Source organism: Melozone crissalis, unplaced genomic scaffold (assembly GCF_028551555.1).
Source record: "Melozone crissalis strain CALT ecotype California unplaced genomic scaffold, PUWL_Pcris_2 ptg000004l_1, whole genome shotgun sequence".
NCBI lineage: Eukaryota > Metazoa > Chordata > Aves > Passeriformes > Passerellidae > Melozone > Melozone crissalis.
In genome coordinates this window covers 20,967,442-20,993,208 of record NW_026535782.1, presented here as the reverse complement: position 1 = coordinate 20,993,208, position 25,767 = coordinate 20,967,442, and the positions used below count along the sequence as shown (strand labels likewise).

Here is a 25,767-nt window from a genome sequence, read left to right as displayed (position 1 = left end):
AAGGATTAAACGTTCAATGATTTGAAGTCGAAACTTCATTTAAAAACTGCTGAATTTGGCAAGCATTTGAGCAGCAAATATTATTTGCATAGGAATGTTGTGAAGCAGTGAAACATTATCAAGATTTTTCCAGTTTAAAAGTTGAGGTATCAGACATCTAGCATTGCATTGACTATCTCCTATCTAATAAAGCCATTGCTTCTATGACTAAATATGTCATAACAAATTTGTGGTATTGCTGCAAATGTTCAGAAAAGCTGTTGAGGAGAATTTGAAATTCTTAGTGCGTTTTAGAGTTGAATTAAGCATTTATCATCCCAGTTTTTACTCCTGTGTGATTATGAGCAGGAAGGAAATGCATCCTTCCTGTTTTGCTGCACTTGTGGGCTGTGCTGTAGGAGAGACATGAGTCTGTCTATTGGCTGGTTCATGCAGTTGATAGAACTTAGGTTGTTAATGAAAGGAATTTTGACAGGAACGTAGTCATCAGGGCTGCACCCCTCACCATTTGGACATTCTGCTAAGTTGCTGTGGAGTTACAGTAGTACACATGTGCCACATGGATTGAAAAGTGTTTCTAACAACAATGATCTCCATTAACAAAAGGAGGTTACCACTGATTGTTGAGGGATTTCTTATGGCTAAAACTTGACTTGCCTGAGCACAGGAGTTCAGTCTTCATGACTGCAATTTATGCACTGCTATTTCACAAACTAATTTGAAATTGTCCTTTCATTCTAAAAAGTTTTCAGGTCTCAATATAGACACTTTTTCTATGTCTGCAATACTAAAATTTCTGTTACCCAGGGATGTTGAAGCTCGATTAACTGATAGAGGTAGTTAAGAAATGGCTGGTTGCTTAAGGAAGAGATGCTTTGAATTGGCAAACATTTCATTGAGAATGCTTCTCTATGACACCAGTGAAGTTTGTAACTTCATATTTCTTCTTTTTTATATTTTTGACAGTGATATGTGTTAGGAATTGTCCAGCCTAGTAGTGTGATGGAAGCAAGGCTGCTGCATTTCCATGTTCCTGGATATCCAGGCAGTAGCAAAGTGGAGCATTTATTCCAGTGGGATTATAGGCTCTTAGTGCAAACACACGTGGCTGGCCGCAGAGATCAGCACACAGGAAACAGTGCTAGCACAACCACAAACAAGCATCCTGATCCTGTTCCCTTCTCTGACTGATCAGGGTGAAAGGTTTTAATGAAAAATACATCAGTGTATGTAAGGTGGATTCCTCCAGTAACTGGCCTTAGACACCTGGTCCATCCAGGAACAGGCTCCTGATCCTCTGGCCTCCACTGCTGCTGACCTGTGTGTGAATCCCTGAGGCCTGCAGACCCAATTCAGTTCCTGGTACTCACACCCTCTTGGATGTGCAGACACCTGTACAGGTGAATGTGCTGGACCTTTCCAGGCCTTAGCTTTGTGGCAGCTGCCCACAGGATTGCCTCATGAAAGGGAGTCTTATGGATAGCTGGTCCTGACCACATTAGCCACTTCTCAAACGCCAGGTGGCCAGCTCAGGCTTTCTGGTGCTTCCAGTTGCCGTGCCTCAGACTCTAATCTCTTGTGGCTATGAGAGAGGTTCTTTCAGTAGCTCAGACTTGCTGTTCCCTGCAGTCTAGCCCAGTCTTAGGGCCTGTCTGACACCTGGCTCCCAGCCCTTGCCCTGCTTGCAGGCTGCTCTGGTGGTTAGCAGCCATGTGCCCACCCACGCGCAGTGCGCACGCGTCTCCAGTTCCTGGCTCTGCAGGCCCGTGGGCCCTTGGACCTGTGGCCATCTTCTCACCTGCAGCCACTCTGACCTCTGCATGTGCACATGGGATGGAGCCATTCCCACACCCAGGAAAACAGAACTCTTCACATGTGACTGGAACCTCTTATCATCTCTCTGTTTTTTGCATTTTCCTTCCTCCCCTGCCCACCTTTGATCCCACAATGAGTCCTACACCCTTTCAAGCAGTAACCCCATTAGGCAGTTGATAAACTGGCCTGGAGAGTCTCCTGTTACCTAGGCTGGTGCCTGGATCATCTGCCTGGTTCATGGGCTCTCTCTGCCCTTGTGAATTGGGGCTGTGTTGGGATACTCCGTGTGCCTTGTTTAGTTTGTTTCACCTTACATAATTTTCTGCTTTCTATTTGTGGGGACTGGCCTTTAATCACATACATTAATAGGTGTGAGCAAAATATCCCTCCATAGTACTGAAGGTGACTATTCCTGTCTGACTAGTAACCTCTCTGAGGTAACAATGACTGTACCTGTTTGTGGACAGGTATAATGCAACTCCCTGGCTGTATAAAGCAATTGTTTGTAGTCCCAGCATTCATCAAACTTCATTTCAAGTAAAAAAATACCTTAATGAGTGGCATTTTAAATGATCTTAATGTGAATGACAAGAAGAAAATGTTGTCCAATTATTCCAGTAGCTTAATCCTTTAAATGAAAAACCTTTGGGGAATATGGTAGCATGTGGCCAACTGAGGGAGATTGCTGTTGACAGGAGAATGTCTTGAGCTAACATTAGGTAAATTGCATACATACATATTCTAGTAACACTTTTGTTTTAAATATGCAGTTTATGAATCAAACCTAAGGCTGCTAATCTTGTGCTAAATGGAATGTTTGAAAGGCCTAATGTGTCAGGGAAGTGACACAGCCATTACTTCAGATTTGCCTCTTGCCTTAGTAGTTTGGGTAGGGTAATATTCACGGCAGCTAAGAAAACTCTTGTTGACAAGTGAAAGAGGAATCCCCTGTAATAATAGTGTAATAGTCTTCTAAACCACAAAACTCTTTTGGAGAGATTGTCTATTAATTTATCTTAAAAGTAATGAGAAACAGTTACTTCAAAAAGCTAGTAGTAGAGATCATAAAGATTGTTTTTCACATAAGTTGAAGACCTTATGTGCCTTAGAGTTTTTATAAAACTACAGAAGCCACAAAGAATAATGCAAAGAAGAATCTGTCAGAGGGAACTCGTGGTTTTATACTCTGGTAAAGAGCAGTGCAGATATCCCTGAAATAGAATTGCGGTCTATATTTCCGTTTTTGTACCTGGGTATTTATTTGTGGAGAGCATTCTTAAGTCATGAAATAAAATTAAATTGAAAATTCTTGTGAATACAGAATACAAGGATTTCCTGTGATCTAGCAAAGAACTGCACCATCCCCCACAGCACTTAAACGAGGTTTTGTGAAACGCTGTGTTTATCAGATCGTTTTTCTCAAGTGTTACAAAAAGCAGAAATTACTAATCTTGACCTTCTTTGATGCTACATTCAGCTATTATTGTCTGGTATTTGCAAAACATTGGCCTTCACAGGTTTCAGATTATGCTACCCAAGATGGTACTGATTAATTTCAAACTTGCAAAGCCAACTTTCAGTAGAGTTCTGAGCTATAGTCCTTAAATACTGCTGATGAAAATCAGCAGCTTTCCTGTCGGTTTTCTTGCACATGTCTTTCATTCAGAGATACTAACTTTCAAAGGAGAATAAACACTACTGGCTTTGTGTCACCAGGTCACAAAGCAGAGAAGGTCATGCAAGAGAGTATCTCTTGCTTTACAATATTCTGCTTACTCATTTCAGATCGTAATTCTTGATGTTGATTTTCTCACCAGAGCCTTTGAAATACACACTTTCGTTTCTATTTAAAAATATTTCCTATATTGCTGTTGCATAAAATGTAATGATGAACTAGTAAACCCTGCTTTTTTTTAGCTGTTAATGTAGCACTAGTAAATAAGTTATTAGTCTTGCTTTTAGTATGTAGAAAGAAAACTTGTGAAATGTTGTGATTATTTCTGTATTGCATTAACCAGCTGTTACAAAACAATGGAATTGCTTGGTGCTGCTAAGTCCTGTTTTTTATTAAAAATCCGATTTGCATGTTTGCACAGACTAGAGTAATGGGTGAATAGGGATTGTGTTAAATGGACAATGTAACCTGAAAAATGAAAAGTTACAGTTGCTCCTCTGCTTTGAGTAACAAAGGTATTGAAAAGGTGAAGTTCTTTCTAGCAGTAAGTGGCCATTCACTCCTTGCTCATTGCCTGTGGGTTTAATTTAAGCCTAGAACATAGCAGGAGCCTCAAAAATCTCAGCCCCTCTGTTTTTCTCATTCTGAAAATACATGAAGAGGAAAGGCTATAGGATGGGACCATTCTACCTTTCAAAAATTCTGATTGGCTTCTAATATCTTCTCCTTTGTATTCAAGTCGCATTACATGGCCTGTTTTCTGCCATCTAATTAACTGTTCAAGTTATGCTTGAGCTAGGAGACTATCCATTTAAGTTTGCCATAAAATCAGTAACATTCATATAGGTTATTTTTGTCTTATTCTGTTAGGTGTAAGAATTTGTCTGTATCTTTCTGGAATTCCTATTGGATGCTGCCCTCTGATGTTTGTGGAATGAACTGCTTTTGGGAAGCTGCTTTTAGGTAGGATGTTGTTAAATAGTACTATATTGTTTGATTGCAGACAGATGTAGCTGATGTTTTTTGGCTCTTTAGCAAGGTGGCAAAACAAAATATCTTGATTACTTCACATGCATTTCACCTGCTTATATTGTGGTTACCTTTATCTGGGGTTTTTCATGTTACGTTATGTTCTGGAATTGTAGACTCAAGTGTAACTACCAAGAGTAGATTTTTTTCAGTTATATTGCTTCGTTAAATAGAAACTTGCTAACATCTGTTAAAAGCTTGTCTGAGTATAGTCTGAAAAGTTAATGATAAATTATTTTCCAAAAATAAAATTTGCTGCACTTGACTACCCACGATATAACTTGCAATAAAATTGTATGCTTAGTAAGTACATGTGGATTTTTTAAAATTCAAGTTAAATGTGAATTGAAAAGCATTGAAGAGACAGTTTTGAATGTTCTTTAACAAAGTATGGTAAAGAATAGACTGTCTACCTTAATGCTGCATCTTTAACAAAAAGTTTAAATGTTTTGATGTGGTGGCTCAGATGTTTTAGGCTGTCACATTACACAGGTTTATTGAAAAGAAGTAAGCTACTTGTCAGGTAGTTCTCTGTGACAGTGTTCACAGGGATCTTAGGATGAGGGAAGAGACGAGGATCTGACTCCATGTTTCAGAAGGCTTGATTTATTATTTTATGATATATATTATATGAAAACTATACTAAAAGAACAGAAGAAAGGATTTCATCAGAAGGCTAGCTAAGAATAGAATAGGAAAGAATTATAACAAAGGCTTGTGGTTCAGACTCTCTGTCTGAGCCATCTCACTGTGATTGGCCATTAATTAGAAACACCCAACATGGGCCAATCAAAGATCCACCTGTTGCATTCCACAGCAGCAAATAACCAATGTTTACATTTTGTTCCTGAGGCCTCTCAGCTTCTTAGGAGAAAAAATCCTAAGGAAAGGATTTTTCATAAAAGATGTCTGTGACAGTTCTCTAACCTTCATAGTTCAGTACATAACTGAAGTTGTAAGTCAGCTTTTCTTACATTTAAAATTTTGCTGATCGTCCTTTGATATCTTATATCTTGATATCTTTTGTTGTTAGCATGAAGCTTGAATATTTCTGGGAAAGCAAAGGGGAAGAAAAGCTTAGCTTCACAAGACTTACTATTTTTTTGAAAATTATTGTGAGAAAGCCTTTAGATCCCTTATTCTTCTCTGCTTGTGTGTTGTCAGTGCTTTTTAAGCTCATTGGTAGTCAAGAAATTCCTTAAAGAAGTTACTTAGATTGATTTTTATTCTGTTAGTGAACTTCATCAGCAATTTGGGGCTGCTGAGTTTTTCTCATTGCCATTGGTGGCAATCCATACTGTGTCAATCCATAGGGATGCACATGTTTTTGTTAGGCAGATGTAGCTATCTGAATAGACAGAAATAAGTTTTTTTTCCTTATAGATTATGTTGTGGGTGTTTAGCTCTATGAAGTTTAGTCCAGTGGGATAAATGAAATGCTGTTGTGATTGAGGGTGAGGGGGCTTAGCTTATGCTAGGTGGAGGGACAGGATATGATTGTAAGCTTCATTTAATCCTTGGACATCTGGGCCAGTCTTACACTTGTAGTGTTGAGACCAGGGAGGTTCTTGCTGTCTTCTGACCCCACTAAGTCTGAAGAAGTCCCTGGATACAAAGTAATGCACAAAAATAGCAGAAAACGTCCTTTTTGGATATTCTGTCAGGCTTGAGGCAAGTGGAACCTTGGAACCAGAAATGGACAAATCCCATGCAGTTTATTTACACATACCTTAAGCTATAACTTGTATTAATCTATTAAGAATTCCATATGTGGCTGTGAGGACAGTTATGCATTGATTATGACTTCACTGGGTGAGTCCACTTTCATGGTGAAACATGGTTCATAGTGAGCTCTAAGGTTTGCAGAATTTCATGTTTATACATTTTGAAATTGAAAGAAAAAAAGCTGCTTAAATGAGTAAAGGGTGTGTGGTGTTCAGATTAAACATTTTAATTGAGCTGGATCACATTAAGCTGGATTGTTTTATCAATATCTTACTATTAAATTAATCCCCATATGCAGTGAGATGCTCTAATTTATCCCAGAGTTAAAATGGCTCCTTTCCATTTTCCACTACATTTTAAAAACATTGGGAACTTTTGGATTTTTAAGTATTTTTGTTGAAAAAAAGCTTGCTATCTCTCTGTTTCTAACTTGTAATTCCATTTAGCTTTTTTTCCTGGATATCAGGAAAATATATCCTATATATTTTATATATATTATATGTTTACTCTTAAGAGAACTTAGCACAGACACTTTTGAAATGCAGCTTTTACATTATTTTCTTTAAGTAGCTCTAAGTGTATTAAGTGAAAACTAATGTATAGATTTTTAAGATTCAAGTATATGTGATAGAAATGTTGGAGACATATAGAAGAATCTGGAAAATTTTTAAGAGAGAGATGTGCGTATATAGACTTCAGTATGAGTCATGCAGTATTTGAAGAGCATTTGAAATTGATGACCTTTGAACAGGGGCTGGTTCTAATAAGGAATAATAAGGATCTTCAGGTTAGTCAGTGTTAGATCAATTGCTTTTGCTGTATGTAGGAAGGATTTTGTAGCTATTTTGCACCCATATTTTTTCACCACCATTCTGATTATTAACTTTATTCTGGCACAGAGTATTTGTTAGCTTTCACCTTGACAGAGGAAACATGAGATGGCTTTTGCCTACAGTGGTATAGATTTTATCAAAATTTTAAAAATGCTGATAGAGATAACATGAGGCTCAGATTTTGCATGGTCTAGATGATGCTTTTCTTATCTAGTACACCTTTCAAGGTGCTCAGTATTGTCTAGCTGCTTGTTTCCTAATGGGACTAACTAGGAAGAAGTTCTTAGGGGTCATTACTATGGCTATCTGACCAGGCTGATTTCAGTTGTTGGATGTTGCAATTAAGTGGGTTTAAACTTGTGTTGCTTGCTAAAGTAGAAAATTTCACTAAGTTTTTGGGTATATTGAGCATCATGTGGTGTGACTATATTGAAATTAATTCAGATAATGCTGAAAAAAGGAATTTCTCTAAGTTAGCAGGCTCATTGGAGAATAGGGCTTCTATTTTTATAGTCAATTAAAATTACTCATATATTGTAACTTCAGACCTAATCTACTAATTGAGTTGGCATTGAGTAGATTGCATGTGGAAATCATATGCAGTGGTATCATTAGTGTACTTTTACAAAATAAGCTCTTGATTATGACATGTTTTACATGCAGTGCTGTAGTAGAAAGTTAAGCTAAGTTAAAAACTAGAATTTTCATCACTTTCAAATCCAGATAATGTCTGTAGTTACCTTGATCCTACTTGTAATAAGTGTGGGAGTGATTCAACAGCTGGATTTGAATCGGTGTAGCTTTGCTGCCTTCTTACTCTGCCTATTTGCTTTGTTTTTCTGGTGACTAAAGGCTGCCGGGTTAGGCTTCTTAGTGGTTGATTGATTTAGATCAAACAGGGCATTAAAAGGAAAAAGGATGCACTAAGCCATCTGTATTGTACTTACATATCTACCATTTGATGCACTGAGCCATCTGTATTGTACTTACATATCTATCATTTGATTCTCTGAGGTATATTGTAGTGTCAGCTTTGAAATAATACAGTTTGATTATGTGAAAATACTTTCCCTGCACAGTTTAATGAATATAATGAGTGTTTTTTATGCTAATGATGAAAACCACTTCTATTACACCAAATTAGATGGAACTGTATACAGGATATTCCTGTGGTTTTGGTACCCTCTCACCTGTGCTTTCCATGTATTATGTGAGAGTAGGAGAACTTTACCTTATATAAATAAAGGTGACCTCTACTGCGATTCCTTGTGTCAATTCTAAAGGACAGAGCTAAGCTTTTTGTGGAGCTAATGGGTATTTTAGTGCAAATAAAATTTGTGTTGGTTTTTTTTCCCCAGGAAATGCAGCCGGGATGCCATGAAGGTTCTAGAAAAGTATAACTTGCCAAAACATACCTCTGTATCTTACTATCAAATTACAGCTTCGTAGCTGTAATTGACCTAGAAATGCTAATTTAATATACAATGTGTCATGGTAAACATCTTTAAATATAAGGCAGTGTCTTGACAGACAGGCTCTGGAAAACCTTGTTACAGCAGATTCACTGAGGATATCCTGTGTTCTTCTCTCAGAGGTTGTTAACAGCAGAATTAATCAGTATAGAATGAAGGGCTGCTCTTGACACAGAAATACTTCAGGGCAAGGCTTGTACCTGGCCTTTTGCTGCTGCTGAGTAGCATGTTTTAACATACATGTTTTTTACTCACATTGGCAAAAGTGGATTGTTTTAAATGTGTTTCCTAAACTCATGGAAGTATGTGCAGAGGTTTGTCTCAAGTCTTTTGTTTATTTTTACTGTCCCTACCCCTCACGTGTAATTAGTATCCTCACAAAAATTCTCTTATTTCTTCCTAAAGACTCAAATCCTGTCATGGCATCCTATGCAGTATCTTTTACTACATTACAGGTACCTTCTTTCTCTTCTATTTTAATTACCAGAGGGTTTTTTTTTCCCTGCAGGAGTGAGGACTGCCACAGTATTGGATGTTTTTTTTAGAAATTAGATCTGTCAAGTTTTCTTTGTTAGTCTATCCAACATCCTTACTAAAATACAGTTTGTATTTCACTCTGTTGCTTTCCCACTAGGTTCTCCCACACCAAAAGATGGAGCTATTATTAATTAGATATGTGCATATTAAAAAAAAAATATATTTTTTTGTTTTTCTGCTTCTCAAGAAGTTTTTTGAAAGTATCTCCTCACTTTTGAAAGCATCTTAACCCTTTCAGAACCTGTATTTGACTTTCACTAAGAGCTGTGATTCCTGATACCAAACCTGTTTAGCTTCAGACATGTTACTATTCTTGTAGAATAAATTTTATTTTGTTCATTGTCAACTCAGCAACTGAACTGCTAAAAAAAAATGTATTGCCAAAAGATCTTGTATCACTTGGTCATGAGAGATACCAGACCAGTTATCTAAATGAGCACAATTTTCCTTTCCCTGGCTTCTGGAGAGGCAGCTGCAGTGGAAGAAGGATGGGGAGAAGGGTTACAGAGGTGGGAAAAGAAGGCAGCAGCTGAAGGCAGAAAATTTGGGAAAAAATCAGTGGAAAAACTGAAGCCGTGTAGATATAATATTGAAGAAGGAAGTGAAAAAAATAATGAAAAACATAATTGGCTTTGTGGGTGGAACACATTCACATTGAAGGTGAGGCTGCAGAGCTCAAGCTGACAAGCTCTGCTGAACAATTTACACTTCACACTGCCTCTCACATGAGGAAGAGGAAAGAAATGAAAGGTGCTGACAGCTGAGGTTTCAGTAAACAGTGTTCCTGGGTGAAGGTGGGGACAGGACTTCTCCCTGGGAGTGGACAGAGGTGTGTGTGAAAGGGAGAGGAGCAGCACTGAGGCCTGCTTGCTAAAAGGGAGGCTGTGGTTCCCAGTGGTCTGTATGCACGGAAGTCAAATGTAGTTTATAATCACTAAAGGATGTCTTTTCATGGAGTCTGGAGTAAGGACCACACTTCTGAAGTCTCTTACCTTCTGCCTTAATGCATCTCTGATATCTAATATAGCTCATTCCCTTTGTAGCGGGTAGTCCACAGAGGGAATGGTGGCCTCTTCTTTCCAACGGCTTCTTGCTCCATTTGCTTCAAGGATAAAACTTTTTGTTGTGAATTTATGGATCTGAGTCCAGCTGTTTCCCATTTGGTATGAGCTGAAATTCAATTTTTGTTAGCTCTTTCTAATTTTTTTTTTTTGCATTTAAAGAAATAATTTTTAAGCACAGATTTAAAAATATTGAACTCAATAAGTCTGAAAGTTACAGAAGAGGTTGTGTGAGCAGAGTGACTGTAACAGCATTATAATATAATCAGTTTTTTGTTGTGTGGCTTAAAAATGTTCTTTTGTTCACAGAGGTCACTAGATGTAGAAATAATAAACTACAGTCTTTGAATCTTTGTGCATTTTAGAATTTCTTCAGCACAATTTTTGTCATACTTTATTCATGGAAAGCTGTGTGTTACATGTAGTTCAGGAGCTTGGCTTTCAGCTATGCATTTTGTGTAGGTTTTGCCCTTATTTATCACATGACCTTGTAATATCACTGTAGGCTCTCATGACTTCAGGGCTTAATTATTGTAATTCCCTTTTCAGTGGATTAGTGATGAGGCTAATCTGCTGCTTGCAGCTTGTTCACACTGTGGCAGTACTTATTTTTGGGTTTCAACTACCCTCATCATATTCAGCTTGCATTGTGTGTTTTACCTTACTACTTACTACGTGGTGTAATGTTTAAATTAGCTTTATGTATAAAGGTCTAATAGGCATGTCTTGATTATATTTCAAGATTCTTTTTTTTGTGTGTGTTAACCTAAACTAATTTTCAGATTTTGCTTCAAGATTTATGAAAGGTTTCAATCTGCAGATTAAATAATCTGAATATAGATGTCTGCATATTGGTGTCTACGTCAAGTAGGTCTTAAACAGTGACTAAAATTGAAAGGGCATAGAGGATGATCCAGGTGACCAGCCATTTAGCTGCTGAGATGTGAGAGGTCGGTGTTAATCAGGAAGCACTTGGATATCCTAGACATCTTTTTAGGAGTAGTAGACACAAAATGATCTTTGAAATACTCAGTCTTTTTGGCATTTGGAGATCAAGTGGGATATTTTAGAACTTAATAAATGGCACTATACCTATGTTGAAAGTTGATTCAAGCATTAGGTGTTTACTTTGAAATAAGGTGAATTCCTCTCTATATTCCATAACTTGCTCATATCTGTTGGCTTTAATGAGGCTTCAGACACAGTTGAGGTTAGCATCTTCATTTAGGTGCCCTCTTTTGGATCTAAATCTGACCTATGAGGTCTTTCATCCATGTGATTTTTAATAATGCTCCAGACCTTGACTTAAGACTGGATGCATAATCTAATTAAATTTTTTTGGAAAAAAAAAGTTTTTTTATTTCCAGGGCATTAAATTCTTTCAAAACTTACAATGTTTTTTAAATGCAGTCATTATTTATGGCATTCAAATTCAGTAGTTTTACAGTGATAACTTTGCTTATATTTTGCCTCGTGAAAGTAAAAATAATGTGTGAAGCTCTTCTGTGCCTTAAAGAAAAGAGGCATATTTGAATATTATCTATTGCAAATTTAAAGGAAAACTTGTATGTGTTCACATATTTGTATAAATTGAGCGGAGATTATCTGCTAAGAATCACATCTGGTAATTTCTGTTTTGAAGTGCCTCCAACAAGTTTCTAAAAATGGGTGATTGGTCAAGCATTTCTCTATTGTTAGTAGTTCGGTAAAGTCTTTTCTAACTTCAGAATTGGTTTTGTGTTCATAATTTGGCATTAAACTTGTAATTTAAACCTTCAGATACTTTTGGTTCTATTAGCCCCCTCCTCCCATGGTCTGTGCAAACAGCTCAAGTGCAGAATATTGTTTTCCACATGGGCTTTGAGTTAATGTGTGTTTAAAAGCTTTGAAAGCTTTTCTGAAAGCTTTTCTTTCTAAATCTGTGAAATCCAGGAGATTTTTGGTATACCCACTTTGTTTGCCACCAAGCTAATGGTATTTGCCTGATGACAATTTTAGCCTATTGTACTGAAGTATTGAAATTACTTTAGAATGTGCCCTGTGTGATACATTCCAGGCACATCTCACGATAACTGTTGCACAGGTGTCTTCAGGAATAAAGGATTTCCCAGTCCCCACTCCTTGCAGTGATTTAGCCTCAAGGCCATGGGCAGTGTGTGTCCTCAGTGTACCTGAGGGGTTTCCAGGAGCACTGGGAGCCCCAGGGCATCCCCCAAGGCCCTGTGAGCTCTTTGTTTCCCCCTCATCCAGCCCACGTTGTACTCCTGCAAGATGGAAGGACAGGAGAAAACTTTCTGTGTGTGAAGCGCTGAAGGGTGTGTTTGACAAAAAAGGACTTACTGGAACAGAAAATGGACAAAACCTAGATCAGTCAAAAATGTTCTTAACAGAACTTCTTGGAAATAGATGTTATCTCACTTTGTTGTTGAGTTCAACTTTGCTGTAATTGTCATTATTTTCCTATGTCTGTATTTAGTCCAGGGAGGGGGGAAAAGACCCAAGTATAGACTTAATCTACTGTCAGCCTTTGACCTGTTAATGTAACTTCATGTAGTTTTTCTTTTAGCATAGCTCTTTTAATGAATTTCCTTGCTAGTAATGAATAGCAAGATTGTAAGCAATAAATGTTTGTATATAGATCTTCTAGACCTTTTTTTTTTCCCTTGTAGGCTGGGGTGGTGGGAGTCATTATGAGAATGGTTCAGGTTAAATGGAAGCATACATATGAGCATGTTCTGTGGGGTTATACTTTGCTGGTTTAAGTATGGTAAAGGGTATTTTGTTAATTACTTGCTGCAGTAAATAGTAGAGTTTTTCTTTAAGCCTGTGCTAGAAATAATGTCAAATGAAAAAATATTTTTGTATCAGATATGATTATATGAAAACACATCCTTCTGAGAAAATGCATCTAGCAGTGGTGGCCTGTGGTGAAAGACTGGAGGAGACTGTTACTATGTTGAGATCAGCCATTATTTTCAGCATCAAACCTCTCCATTTTCATATTTTTGCTGAGGACCAGTTGCATGAGAGTTTCAAAGACATAGTAAGTATTCAAAAATGTATTCAATCAAATTGTAGCACAATATACAGCAATTCTACATGTTTGATAGAGTGGCAGAAATGCAGGAGTCTAAGGTAATAAGGCATTTGTAGTGTTGAATGGGGATCTTTGAAATTTTTTCATGTGTAAGAATGCCAACTGCTGATACCAGAGTTTCTCCTAGAGACAGACCAAAACTTTCTGATCTGTCATCTTGAATCTGTTAAATACAAGCCTGATATTCTGATCACAAACCAATTACCTTGTATGAGCTTATTTAGAGTTGGCTTTTCAAGAAAAAATTATAGATCTGTCCTTTTTTTTTTCTGTGCTTACAGGATGAGTCAGTCTTATATTGTTTAGAGAAATGGGAACACCTGTTTTTGAATGTGGTAGATATGATTATGCCTAATTTTAGTAAATTTCAGTTAATTAAAATTACATTATGACTGAAGTAGCAGTTGTAGAAGCTGATGAAACTATAACTGTGGAGGGTTTTACTATTTTTGTGCTTAAAATGTCATATCAACTGTGACTTTAGTATGTTACACATGCTAATTTATATACACTGTTATGTAAACAGTAGCTGTGGCAAAAATGGAGTAAGATTAAATTTGGAAATACTTCATTGGTATTTGTTCCATGGTAAGTAGTTAAGAGAGGAAGAGTGTTACTTAATATACTTACTTTTATAAATAGTAATTTATTTTGCTTCCTCTTCCTTTTGCATGGGATCTGATGTGATGTGTTTTCTTCACAGTGGCTTGCAGGTGCCACTTTTTGTTCAAGTCTTTTGATTAGCTGACAAATTCTTGGATTTCTGTTGTAGAGAAGAGGCATTGCACTTGTGTTCAAGTATCAATTTGAATAGTGATTTGATTTTTTTTTGTTATAGAATTGAAGTAATTTTTGTGATTTCTTATTTTCACATAGCTTGAAGAATTCCCCTATGAAGGAAAAGTTAATTACACGATATATCCAATAACATTTCCATCTGAGAGTGCAGCAGAATGGAAGAAATTGTTTAAACCATGTGCTTCACAAAGACTATTTTTGCCAGTAAGTTACTTTGTAGTAGGACAATCCAGAAGTCTGTTTATGAAGCATCAAATGTCCTTGTTAATCTGGTTTCTGTTTGGTTTTAAATGAAGAACTACCACTACTCCTTAAAGTTACTGTTTTGACATCCAAAGAAGTCCTCTGAATTTAACATTCTTCTGTGGCACTAGTCCCCTATGGCATAAAAGTCCTTTTCTCACTTGATGCATTTTGGCACAGTATCCTCAGAAAGAGGTGTAGGTCATGTCATCATCTCAGAGGTGAGATGGATTCACCACACCTCATCTCATTCCATTGGCAAGTCTCCTGTATGCGTGGGTCTGAGAAGTCCTAGGCAAAGGGAGACAAGAAAAGGGCTCTTGCTGCCAGTGTTTTGTGCATGTGCTCATCTAAGACACTTCAGAGGACGTGCTTCAGGCTGGGGGGATGGAGCCATGGCAGCTGTCTCCCAAAGGAGGGCTCTTAACACTTGTTTGATCGGCTGCGTGGGCAGGAGGGAGCAGGAGCCAGACGGGAGCTCCTGTTAGGGTACACCTGGCCTCCACCTACTCCTAAGGAGCCCTGACATATAAAATGTACAATGAGTACCTTTGCAATGCTGTTCTATGTGAAAATTATTTCCCTCGACAGAAATTCTTTAAAATGTGAGAAAAAGGAATGATACAAATTTATTGACCGCAAGCTGTCAGTGTAAAGTGAATCTATTTGCATATGACAAAAATTCGTTTAACTTTTTTGTGTTTTATTAAGAGAAGTTCAATAAAACTTAAAATTTTGGTTTTAAATTTCTTTCCCTCACAGTTAATCCTCAAAAATGTGGATTCACTACTGTATGTTGATACTGACATCTTGTTTTTGAGGCCTGTTGATGATATTTGGTCTTTTCTGGGAAAATTCAACTCCACACAAATTGCTGCAATGGCACCAGAACATGAAGAGCCTCGTATTGGGTGGTATAATCGATTTGCTAGACATCCCTATTATGGAGTAACTGGAATTAATTCAGGAGTCATGCTAATGAATATGACACGTATAAGAAGAAAATATTTCAAGGTATGTGTGTTGCTACAATTGCATTTTTGGTGAATTTCCATATTTTAATTCTATTTGTTTCATATTCGTATGTATTTTTCAAAATGTTTTTTTCTGTAATTGTAATAATGCTCTGAAAGTACACTGTGTTTAAAATTGTATCTATTTTTAAAATGTCATTCACTATAAGACTTGAATTTCAAGTGTTCTTGACTGATTTATTTTTTCATAGTTCTGAGAGATCCTTTGACTTGATACAGTTTGCTGTAAATTACTTTTGCCAATACATATGCCCACATTATTTCTTCACCACAGGCGTCCCAGAAAAAGTTACTGTAAATTTGTAGAATGTGTGTGGTTGTATGACCAGGAGGTGGTGCTAAAACATTTAGTAAGTTGTTGAAAAGAAGATTTCCAAATTTTGATCATTTACATTGTAGCCAGGTGATTATCACCCTAAGTATCTTTTTGTTTGCTTTGAAGTCCTAGTTTTTGTAGACAAAGTTTTTAATGGAAGCAGCTACTACTACATGCATGGAAGCAAAGCACACAGCAGTAGAAATGGTCATTGCTTCTCAGACTTGAAGTTTTTTCTTACGTACTTGAAACACAAGTACAAAAGCAGTGTTGTGTGATTATGCTTGGGGGAAAGTACATCTCTGTTTAAGAGAAGTTTGATTAGGGAAAAATAATCATGCAGTCAAAAACTTCTGGAAGAAGCATCCATAAGAGGAGCAATATAAATTAGCAGAAGACATTAATTCTCCCCAATTTCCAGTGTGATAAGCAGCTTTCATCCTAGCATTCTTGCTATGTATTTTTCTTGAAAAAAAAAATTCAGAGAATTTAAGAGAAAAGGAGAATGGATTATCTCAGTTGTAGTTAAAAGTAGAGTTATAGTAGCTGTAGTACATGGCTGCAGTTTCTCCAAGAAAACTTATTGGAGAAGAAGTTTATATCTTAAACTCTGGCAGTGCATTTCTGTATAGTGATTTATTTTCAGTGTGGTAAACACAAAGATAAAGTTGGTCTTTTATTCACTCGGTGCTAGAATTCTGGTTTGGCTTCTCAGTACAACTTAGTGTATCTGAGTCTATACACAGTGAGCCTGACAGTGTATGACTTTTGCTTGTGACTGATAGCAAAGGAACAACTATTCTCAAACCTTTGGAAAAGAAGTAGACCAAATTCAGGGGTAGGAACTGTCCTAATACCCCTTGCCAGTGATACTGCTTTTGGACCTTACAGGTAACCAGTTCCATGTTGTGTCCCATTAACTATTCCAGTGAAATACAGTAGAACTAGAAAATGCTTCCTTGTGTTATGGGAAGGTGTGAATTTGTTTATATTCTTTCAGGAGGCTCAACAAATTCTTCAAGGAGTTCTGGGAGTTTATTTATCTTTTTAAAAATACCCATAGACCTTTTTGCATGCTACTGTAGAGCTAGAGCATTTATCTAAAGTGAAAGTTTTGGACCAGGATATTCCTCCAGTGCTATGGATTTAAAACTGTGGGTTCTTTGTCCGTTGTAGCCCAAATTACAAGCTGAGCTGCTTGAGGCCTTTAAGCATCTTTCTTCTGTTGTCACATTGATTTTTAAGAGTCAGGAGGATCCAGAAGATGGATAAATAAAAAACAGAACCAGAGACTTTAGCCACTGGTTATAATGTTCATCTGGGTAGCAATAACCTGTAGTTCCATGTACTGCTCCAGGATTAAGTAATCTTTTATCCACTTACCTATTTAAGCCTCCTCAGTCTTCTCAGGAGTGTCAGGCCATTTCAGACAAGCATCCCAGCTCCTGGGCTGTCAGTGGTGTCTAATGGATGTTGTTCATTCTGGTCCTCTCTTATTTGTCTTGTGTGTGGAGTCTCTGTAGGGCACAAATGCATGCACTAAATGCACACATGTGTATGCTTGTGTACAACTAGAAGTGCATGTACAGATGTGTTACTGAATATTGTACTGCATGGTAGTGCTCATTATACTGCATAACTGCACATGAGAATGCATGTGTACAACTAGAAGTGCATGCACAGATGTGTTACTGAATATTGTACTGCATGGTAGTGCTCATTATACTGCATAACTGCACATGAGAATGCATGTGTACAACTAGAAGTGCATGCACAGATGTGTTACTGAATATTGTACTGCATGGTAGTGCTCATTATACCGCATAACTGCACATGACACTAGAATTCATGATGAAGCTTCTGATGGTTAGTGCCTACATGTTGTCTCTGCTAAGCAGCAGTTAGAAAACGGGAATGTAAAGCAGTCAAGACTGTTTAGGATATTGAAGAGGTAATGGTAGGTGACTTTTTTTGTATTTGTATACATATAGATCTATACAAATCTCTTTTTTTTAAAGAGATATAGCAAATGCTACAGGTACGGTGCTTTTAAGCAAAAAGACTAGTGAGGCAATGTGAATAGAGAGGAATGACTTCAATCACATTTATTGAGAAGGTTATTGATGCTTGAGATGCAGGCACTCAAGGAAGGGAACAAGCTCTTAGAAAATCAAACAAGCCCCAAATAAATTAACTTCAGATAGAGTGTGCAAAGGTTCACGGGTATGTTTTAGAAAAAAAAAAGCAAAGTTCAGAGAGCTTCTGTGACCTAAACCATTACAACTTTTTTTTTTTTTTATCATTCATTGTTGCTTAGGGCTGTAGTTTCAAGAAATATGGTGAGCCTGCAAAAAACCAAATTGCTTCTAAAAGGAAGGTTCCTGTCTCTTAGCAGCTTCTTTTCCCTACTTTTCTTATTTACTTGGTTGTAGCCTTTGGTTTTCGGTCCTTTCTGTGATTCAATTCCATTTGCTAACAGTAGAAAAAAGAAATCCTTCTGCTGGGTTATTGAAGTATATCAGCTTACATAAACATGCAGTAAGTATTAGCACTACATTTGTAGTGTAAGAACAGGGTAGAATCATGTAAACAGAAGGCACAGGGCTGGCTCTCCCTTGGCATTAAGGAAGTTTAAATTGGTCAGCTGTTAGTGGGACACAGCTGCAGTTTGTTTAGATATTGCTGTGTGATTTGAATACCTTTCCTCAGCTTTATGTTTTCTTAGAATTTAAAAAAAGTAAAGGCTAAATGTGACAGCTTTTTTAAGTCTGACTTCAGCCTTTGCCACGCAGAAGTTTTTTGGTACAGAAGTGAGTAATGACCAAGCTAAACAAACAAACAAAAAACCGACCCAAAATGTCAGAAAATACTTTGATGTTCCTCCATATTTTTTCTTCTTGCACATTTTCTTCTGCTCAAATAAACTAGAGTTTTGAGAGTTCTTAAGAACCTGGCTGTATCAGTGTGGTGTCATCACAGAAATGCCTACTATCATTTGGGGATTTTTTTCTCAAATTGCTAGCATTGTTTGCATGTTGTGGCATACTGGAGAGAAGGCTTATATTCTGGACATTTTAAAATTAGTGTAATATTTTTTCTTTGAGTTTTTTTACTTGAGTAACTTCCAAAAAGTAGTTCTATCAGAATCCTACTTCTCAGGCTGTTTCACCTTACAATGGAATATTTTAAAGAAGGGAAACAAGTAATTATTCAAGTAGTTTCCCTTGCTCCTACACTGGTGTCATTATATATCACTGCTATTTTATTAATATATAGCTCTTTTCTATTTATGCAAAGGTTATGGAAATATTACAATTTCCAGTTCTTAAATCTGACAGCACTATTTGTCAAGTAGTATTGCTTCTAGATATCTGGCTATGTGATGCATGTTCTTACCTGCTTTGCATCTTCTTGGGATATCCTCTGGATTTCTGTGCTGTTAAAACTCTGCAAGTGGAAAGAAAATTCTATTAAATAATTACTTAAACAATTTAAATTTCTATTTCTATGTGTTGCTCTAAAACTGAATTTGCCATTGTATATTCTTGTACCATGATTTGCCTGGTATGAATGAGGTGATTTAATTCTGTTTTTATTTCTTAGCATTTTGTCTAAACTTAAACTTAGGTCAGTATTCTGGGAATTGCAAATTTCAGGTGAGGGAGTAATCTTTACTGACTGTGATTCAATCATATTTATTTGCTTTTTTGGAAGGGTTTAGCTTAGTAATAAAGCCTGTGTTTTATTTAATTTAATCACTTTGCATTTAATCTAATGATAATTCTTACTAGCAAAGAATTTTCTTGTGCATTTCTTATGCCTGCGCTCATTGAATACTTGCAGGCAATCATAATCATAAATTTTTTAGGAGAGGAGAGACTGTAATATTCTGTTTGGCTTCTTGCATTAAATAAGGTATAGATCTTTTTTTGTATTATTTCTTGTCTGAAATCTTGTAGTATTTCTTGGTTTAGTCTTCAGTTCTGAAAGCCCTTCATATTTGATGGCAGAAATGATCTGAGGGGAGAGTAAAAGCTGAACTGCAATTTTATGCACTTTCTACTTTGTCAGTGTCAAGCACAGAGAAAGAAGTCTTTGATACTGTAAATCTCAAACTGAGTATTTTGCTCCTGTCTCTTAAAATGATATTCCTGTATGCAAATCTGAAACTGTACTGGAGTTCTAATATATTTTTTTTTTTGGCAACTTGCTTAAAAAGCAGCAAGGGTACAATGCTTGTTCAGGAATTTTCTCTCTATGGGACTTACTGCTATTCCATCCACACTCTCGAAACTGTGAAGTACAAAGTACAAAGTGAGCAGCCTTGTTCCTTTTCTAGTAAAGCTTAAATAAGCTGTAAAGATAAGAGATTAGCTTTAGAATATGTAACCATTTAAACTGCAGATTTGAATCCCTTTGTAAACATGGAATTCAGTGTAGGCCAATGTACTCCGAGTAGCTGCTCCTCACCCAGAACCTTAGAAGAACTCCTTTTCGTTTGAAGTGATTCTGCTAAATCAAGATTTCAGGAATTTGGTATCAGCTGTTGTTTTGGTTCTCACTGACTTTTGCTAGTGAAAAGTTGTCCTGTTGATGAGGAAATTCAAGTTCAGTAACTAAAAAAATAAGTTCAGCTTGATGAAAATACTTCTGAAAACCTTTGAAAGATTTCTGTATTTCTGTACACTAGTTTGTAGCCAGTATTTTTTTCTCTGTCTGTGTTCGGACCTATTTAAGAATTAATTTTATATTGAACTGATTCAAATTTTTGCAGTTAGCATTAGAACATGTGTATATTATAATTCTGTGAAAAAGAGAGAAATTGCATGACGTGTGGATATGTAAATACTCCCCGTCTACTTGCTGCATGACTTAAACACAGTTTTGGTGTTAGATCCTACTGCTGTGTAAAAAATCCCTTGCTATTCTTAGAATTCTTGATTTGAGATGTTAGAGGAAATTTTTCAGTAAGTTGATCATTGAGAAATAAAGCATATTGGAAATGTCTGTAAGGAATTTCCTTAGAGAGGCTTGTTGGTTTAAAAGGAAGAAGTTATCTATACATTTGAGATTTGTACCTTTGCAGTGCAAGCTACTGTGATTCTGTAAGGCATTTCCTTCCCTATAGGTGTAACTGTCCTGAATGTGTGTGGTTTTGCTTTGTTCCGTTTAATAGAATGACATGACACCAGTCCGGTTACAATGGGGAGAAATTCTGATGCCACTACTGAAGAAATACAAGCTGAACATAACATGGGGTGATCAGGATCTATTGAACATTATGTTTTTTCACAATCCAGGTAAATCGACATTGATTTTTCAGCCTAACACTGTGAAGTTATCTTTTCCATGGAAAAGAAAATCTCCAGGAAAAAAATCCAGGAAAATATTCAATAAGCAGGCTTTTGGGTAAAAGCCTTCAAGGGAGTATTCACTCACTTAGTTCTCTGAAAGCATTTGAGACAGTGCTGGAGCTTGCTACATGTAATTAAACTGTTAGATTTCAAAACAACTGTACAGAAATTTATAAAGCTGTCCTAAATAAATAAAGAAAATATTGGTTTATTTCCTAAAACAATTTTGATACTTAACCCAGAGCTCTCATTTTTCCACACAGAAAGTCTTTATGTCTTTCCTTGCCAATGGAATTACCGGCCTGACCACTGTATCTATGGAAGCAATTGTAAGGCAGCTGAAGAAGAAGGTATATTTATTCTTCATGGAAATAGAGGTGTTTACCATGATGATAAACAACCAACTTTTAGGGCTGTCTATGAAGCAATAAAAAATGTAAGTGATTTTTGCATTGTACTTGTTATTCTTTCATGTATGTTTATCTGTAGTAGTACAGGTATTTTGTGGCATGTTGATATTCACCTTGATTGCAACAAAGTAATTTTTTCACTTTTAAGAAACACCAAGTGTTTTACCACTTTTTTCTCTTTCATTGTTTGGATGGAGTTCCAATAAATTCTGTTTTGATGAACATCTTTTGATACAGAGTGTAGACTGTACCTAGGTTAGGATTCTAGAACATTGCCTGTAGTTGTCAGTGTTTATTTAAAAGGCTTTATTCTCCTTTATTTAATAAATCACCTGGTGATTTTTTTCTGTGAGCTTTTGGACATCTTAGAATATCTGAATAATAGGAAGGGGCCGACAATGATCACTGAAATCCAGATTACCTGGCCCTGCACAGGACCATCCCTGAGAGTCGCACCATACACCTGAGAGCATTGTCTGAAGACTTCTTGCGCTGTGCCAGGCTTCATGCTCTCACCACTTCTCTGGGGAGCCTCTTCCAGTGCCCAGCCACCCTCTTCTGGAACCTTTTCCAAAAATCCAACCTGAACATCCCCTGACAAAACTTGGGGCCATTCCCTCAGGTCCTGTCTCACACTGGTCACCAGAGAGCAGAGATCAGGGTCTGCCCCTCCTCTTCCCCTAAGAAGGAAATTGCAGTGAAGTCTCCCGTCAGTCTCCCCCAGGCTGAGCAGATCCTCAGCCACTCCTCACGTGCTTTCCCCCGAGGCCCTTCACCATCTCTGGTCCTCCTTTGGACACTAATAGCTTTATATCCTTACACTGTGACCAAAACTGCATGCACTACTTAGTCAAGGTGAGGCCACATCAGTGCAGAGTAGAGAGGGACAATCTTTTTCTTCAGGCTGAATGAGTCAACCAGAAACTTCATTTTTTGGAGATTTTAAAGTGCAGAAAGAAATCCCTTCTTCCCAAAGTTTTTGTGTATTTACTGCAACCCTTTAATACCTAATTATATCTAGAGTAGGATTGTAAAAATTTTTTTTTATATATTATGTTTTGACTGTTTCCAGAAATTCAGTGTGTTAATATGTTGCTGTTCCTTTAAATACTAAGCACAGTGACTTCTTTTCATTCTGCAAATAAGTCATCTAATGAACCATTTATCACTACATCAGTATACTCACTGAAGAGCTGTAAAACTTAGCACTGATGCACATTTTAATGCAGCAGGCTACTATGTGTGTATAACCTACAAAAATCAAGAGTATATTTTAATGTTGCTTTATTACACATTGTCATATAGGTATAAAAATGAAGAAAAGTACTTTTGGGGGTCTGAGAATACATTGCAGGGAAAATGATTGTATTTCCATAAAAATATTATTTCTTTGTTTCCTTTGAGCATTGTCTAAAATAGAAGAAAAAATTATTTCCTTTTATTTACGATCCCATTTCATATGTGGATGCATCAGAGAAAGTACGTAAACCACTACTGATTCAATGGTAATAAGATGAACAAAATGATGTTACTTCAAAATGCTGTTTTAACTTAGCATTTGTTTATAAAAAACATTGCAGTGTTGAGCTAATGACAACTTTATTTCATGCCCATGTTAAACATAGTATGTGTTTGACCATCATTCAATTTAATGAAACGTCAGTACCACTTTTTATACTGCTGTTTCATTATAATTTGATAAGACTTGTATTACTTAAAGGTTATATGTCATTTTTGAAAGTTACCATACAACAAAAAAAAATATCCAGAAATCATTTTAGAGTTGTAAATTTTTAATTGGGTAAGGTAATTTTAAAAATTTCCTCCTTGCTTGTCTGAATACGTTCATTTGCCTAGCATAAAAAAAATCTTTTTTCTTAGGTTTATTGAAAGCATGAGAGTATACTTTTGTAATTTAGAGTTGTTTTTAAATTCTTGCATTCAGAAACACTTGTGAGTTCTTGAAAGCATTTGATAAACCTATAGACAGCAAATGTGATGCTGAAAATAATTTTTATAAAACTCTAATACCTCTGAGTAATGACACTCTTCCATATTAACCTTAAATTTTCTTAACCTCTTTACAGTATTCATTTGGAGATGACCTGGTTCATTCGCTGCTGCAGCCCCTAGAGCGGGAGCTGCAGAAAACCACGCACACATACTGTGGAAGAGTATACAAAGTATTCATAAAGCAGATAACAAAAAGTGTAAGAGACTTGTATGCCAGAAGATCAAAGGGAAGGTGATTTTTGACTCCTAGCTTTTACATCAAGAGACTGAATTAACTTAGCTGGTCAAAAGGTGCAAGAATTCTATTACGGCTTGAATGGGATCTTAATGTGCCCAGAAAAAAGTTTACTAGCATAGATAAAAATGAAGAAAATATTCATGTAATGAAGAACAAGAACTTTTTTCTGCAACAGTGACTTTCTGGTTTTTTGAAGTTTAATCAGTGCTAATGTTTGTCTCATATCTGATGATTTGGGTGTTACTGGCTCCGATGGTCAGTAATTTTAGTCTGCATAATTCAGTTATCTAATGATAAATGAACAAGGAAGAAATGAAGATGACTCTGTTTGGGAGTGTACCTCATATATTGTCTAAAATTCTATTAAACTGTGAATGTAGCAATAACTGAGTCAGCAGCACTAACCTCACTTTAAAGGTGTGAGCCTTTATGTAAACAAAGTTGTTTACAAGTGCAGAACATACTCTCTTGTCAAAGAAATGTGTTGTAATCATTGACAATCTGTATGTGCCTTTATATGTTCATCTCTTACATGTTGAAGTACTGTTTTGACAATCTCGTTTCGTTTCTCTCAGATGTAAACTGCACACTATAAATATGATTTTCTGAGAAATTAAGGACTAGTATGTGATACTAGTTTTCTCTGTAGTAAATACTGAGACTTTATATTAAAAAGAATTTGTTTCAACATTATAGAGCCATTAGCACCAAAAGGTAGAGCAGAACTGAGGGGGTTTTAAGTAAAAATCCAGTTTGAAGTTGCTTGTCTTACAATACTTTAAAAAATTTCATGGTTTTGCAGCTTTATTGGGCATTTTGGAAGTAGAAAAAAAGCCCAGTAGTGGAAAGCTGTTGCTGTTGTATTTCCATACTAGGAATTATTACCTGATGATTGTTATAGACTATGTAGTACCTAAAAGTGAAGAGCTGTAGTAAGAGTTCTGATGCTTCATCAGACTGTGTAGTAGATGGGGTTTTTTAGAGAATATATCCTGTTATAATATTTTTTTAATAAATGGCTTTAAAATAGTTTTGGGGCAGACCCTCAACTACATGAATGCATTTCTGTGGATAGGGTGATAGTGATTTGCAACAGGAAAGGATTAGATTTCCTCCAATTATCTTAGTGAAAAAATAAAACCTTCTGTTTAAGTAATAAAAACTTTTTCTCCTGAGAAAACCATGAAGAAAAGGGCTGAATTCTAGTGTTACAGTTAAATATTTAAATTTGCATGGTATGAAATGTATTTGTAAAGTATATATGAACTTAGATAACCTGTCTAAGCGAGATGAAGTCTTCATAAAGTGAGCTTTCGGATTCCAGGACAGTTCCTGTGTGTTGAACATGGAGGATCCACTCACTGACTTGCACCTTCATCCCAACCCCATTTTAGAAGCTTAATTTTTGTAGCTGTTTCCTTGTCAAAGATAGACTGGCTCTGACTTCCAGATCCATGTGAGCTGGACAAATGTTTTAGCAGTACAAGAACACACTCCACTGTCAGCAGAGTTTGTATCCTGCTTCTAATTTCCCTGCAGGCTCAGGGCATAAATTTGTGGGATGGAATCTAGGAAGCAGTCTGCCTCTCGTGTAGATCTCTTCTTGCTGTGTAACCTTTTGAAGCCTGAAAATGTAGAAATCTCTGTGAAGGTGAATACTGTAACTGACTGATTTTACAATATGCAGTGCATTATTTTTTTACATAAATACTGATTTTTGTATCAATTTGTCTTCAGCTTTTCTTTTTACTTGTACTCTCTGTTTGTATTTAAAAAAATCTTTTGACTTTTTGTGTTTGTCTTTGCAGAAACTTTCTGTTTTGAATTTATTTTAAGTGTGTTGAAGACATGTCAAGATACTCTTAAAACCTAATGGACCATTTAAGAAAAAAAGGGGAATGTGGACCTTAGCAGCAATATTTCCACTTAAATTTCAAATTTTATGGCAGAGTAGAACAAAAAGAATTAATATTGATGCTTATTGTAGCACAAAAATTCTTACTTTGTGCTTATAACTAGAAATGTTTACTTATCATATTACAAATAGCAGAATGATCTTGTGCCATAGGTTTTGACTAATTTTTTTAATAGAAATGAAAACAGCTCATCTCAGTTCA

At 36.4% G+C, this 25,767-nt stretch overlaps 1 protein-coding gene across 2 annotated transcripts in view; it reads left to right on the top strand.

The window, feature by feature from the left end:
• Positions 1–25,330, top strand: part of GXYLT1 (glucoside xylosyltransferase 1) — a 28,685-nt gene extending 3,355 nt beyond the window's left edge. Inside the window, exons 2-8 of one of the 2 annotated variants that reach the window (XM_054275811.1) lie at positions 4,361–4,453; positions 13,016–13,190; positions 14,121–14,246; positions 15,048–15,299; positions 20,812–20,935; positions 21,253–21,425; positions 23,487–25,330. In XM_054275811.1, the coding sequence (XP_054131786.1) occupies positions 4,361–4,453; positions 13,016–13,190; positions 14,121–14,246; positions 15,048–15,299; positions 20,812–20,935; positions 21,253–21,425; positions 23,487–23,648 (1,105 nt within the window). In that variant the 3' untranslated portion in view covers positions 23,649–25,330. The remainder of the gene's footprint in view (positions 1–4,360; positions 4,454–13,015; positions 13,191–14,120; positions 14,247–15,047; positions 15,300–20,811; positions 20,936–21,252; positions 21,426–23,486) is intronic. The other variant, XM_054275801.1, reaches the window with a different exon arrangement.
• The last annotated feature ends 437 nt before the right edge of the window (positions 25,331–25,767 follow it).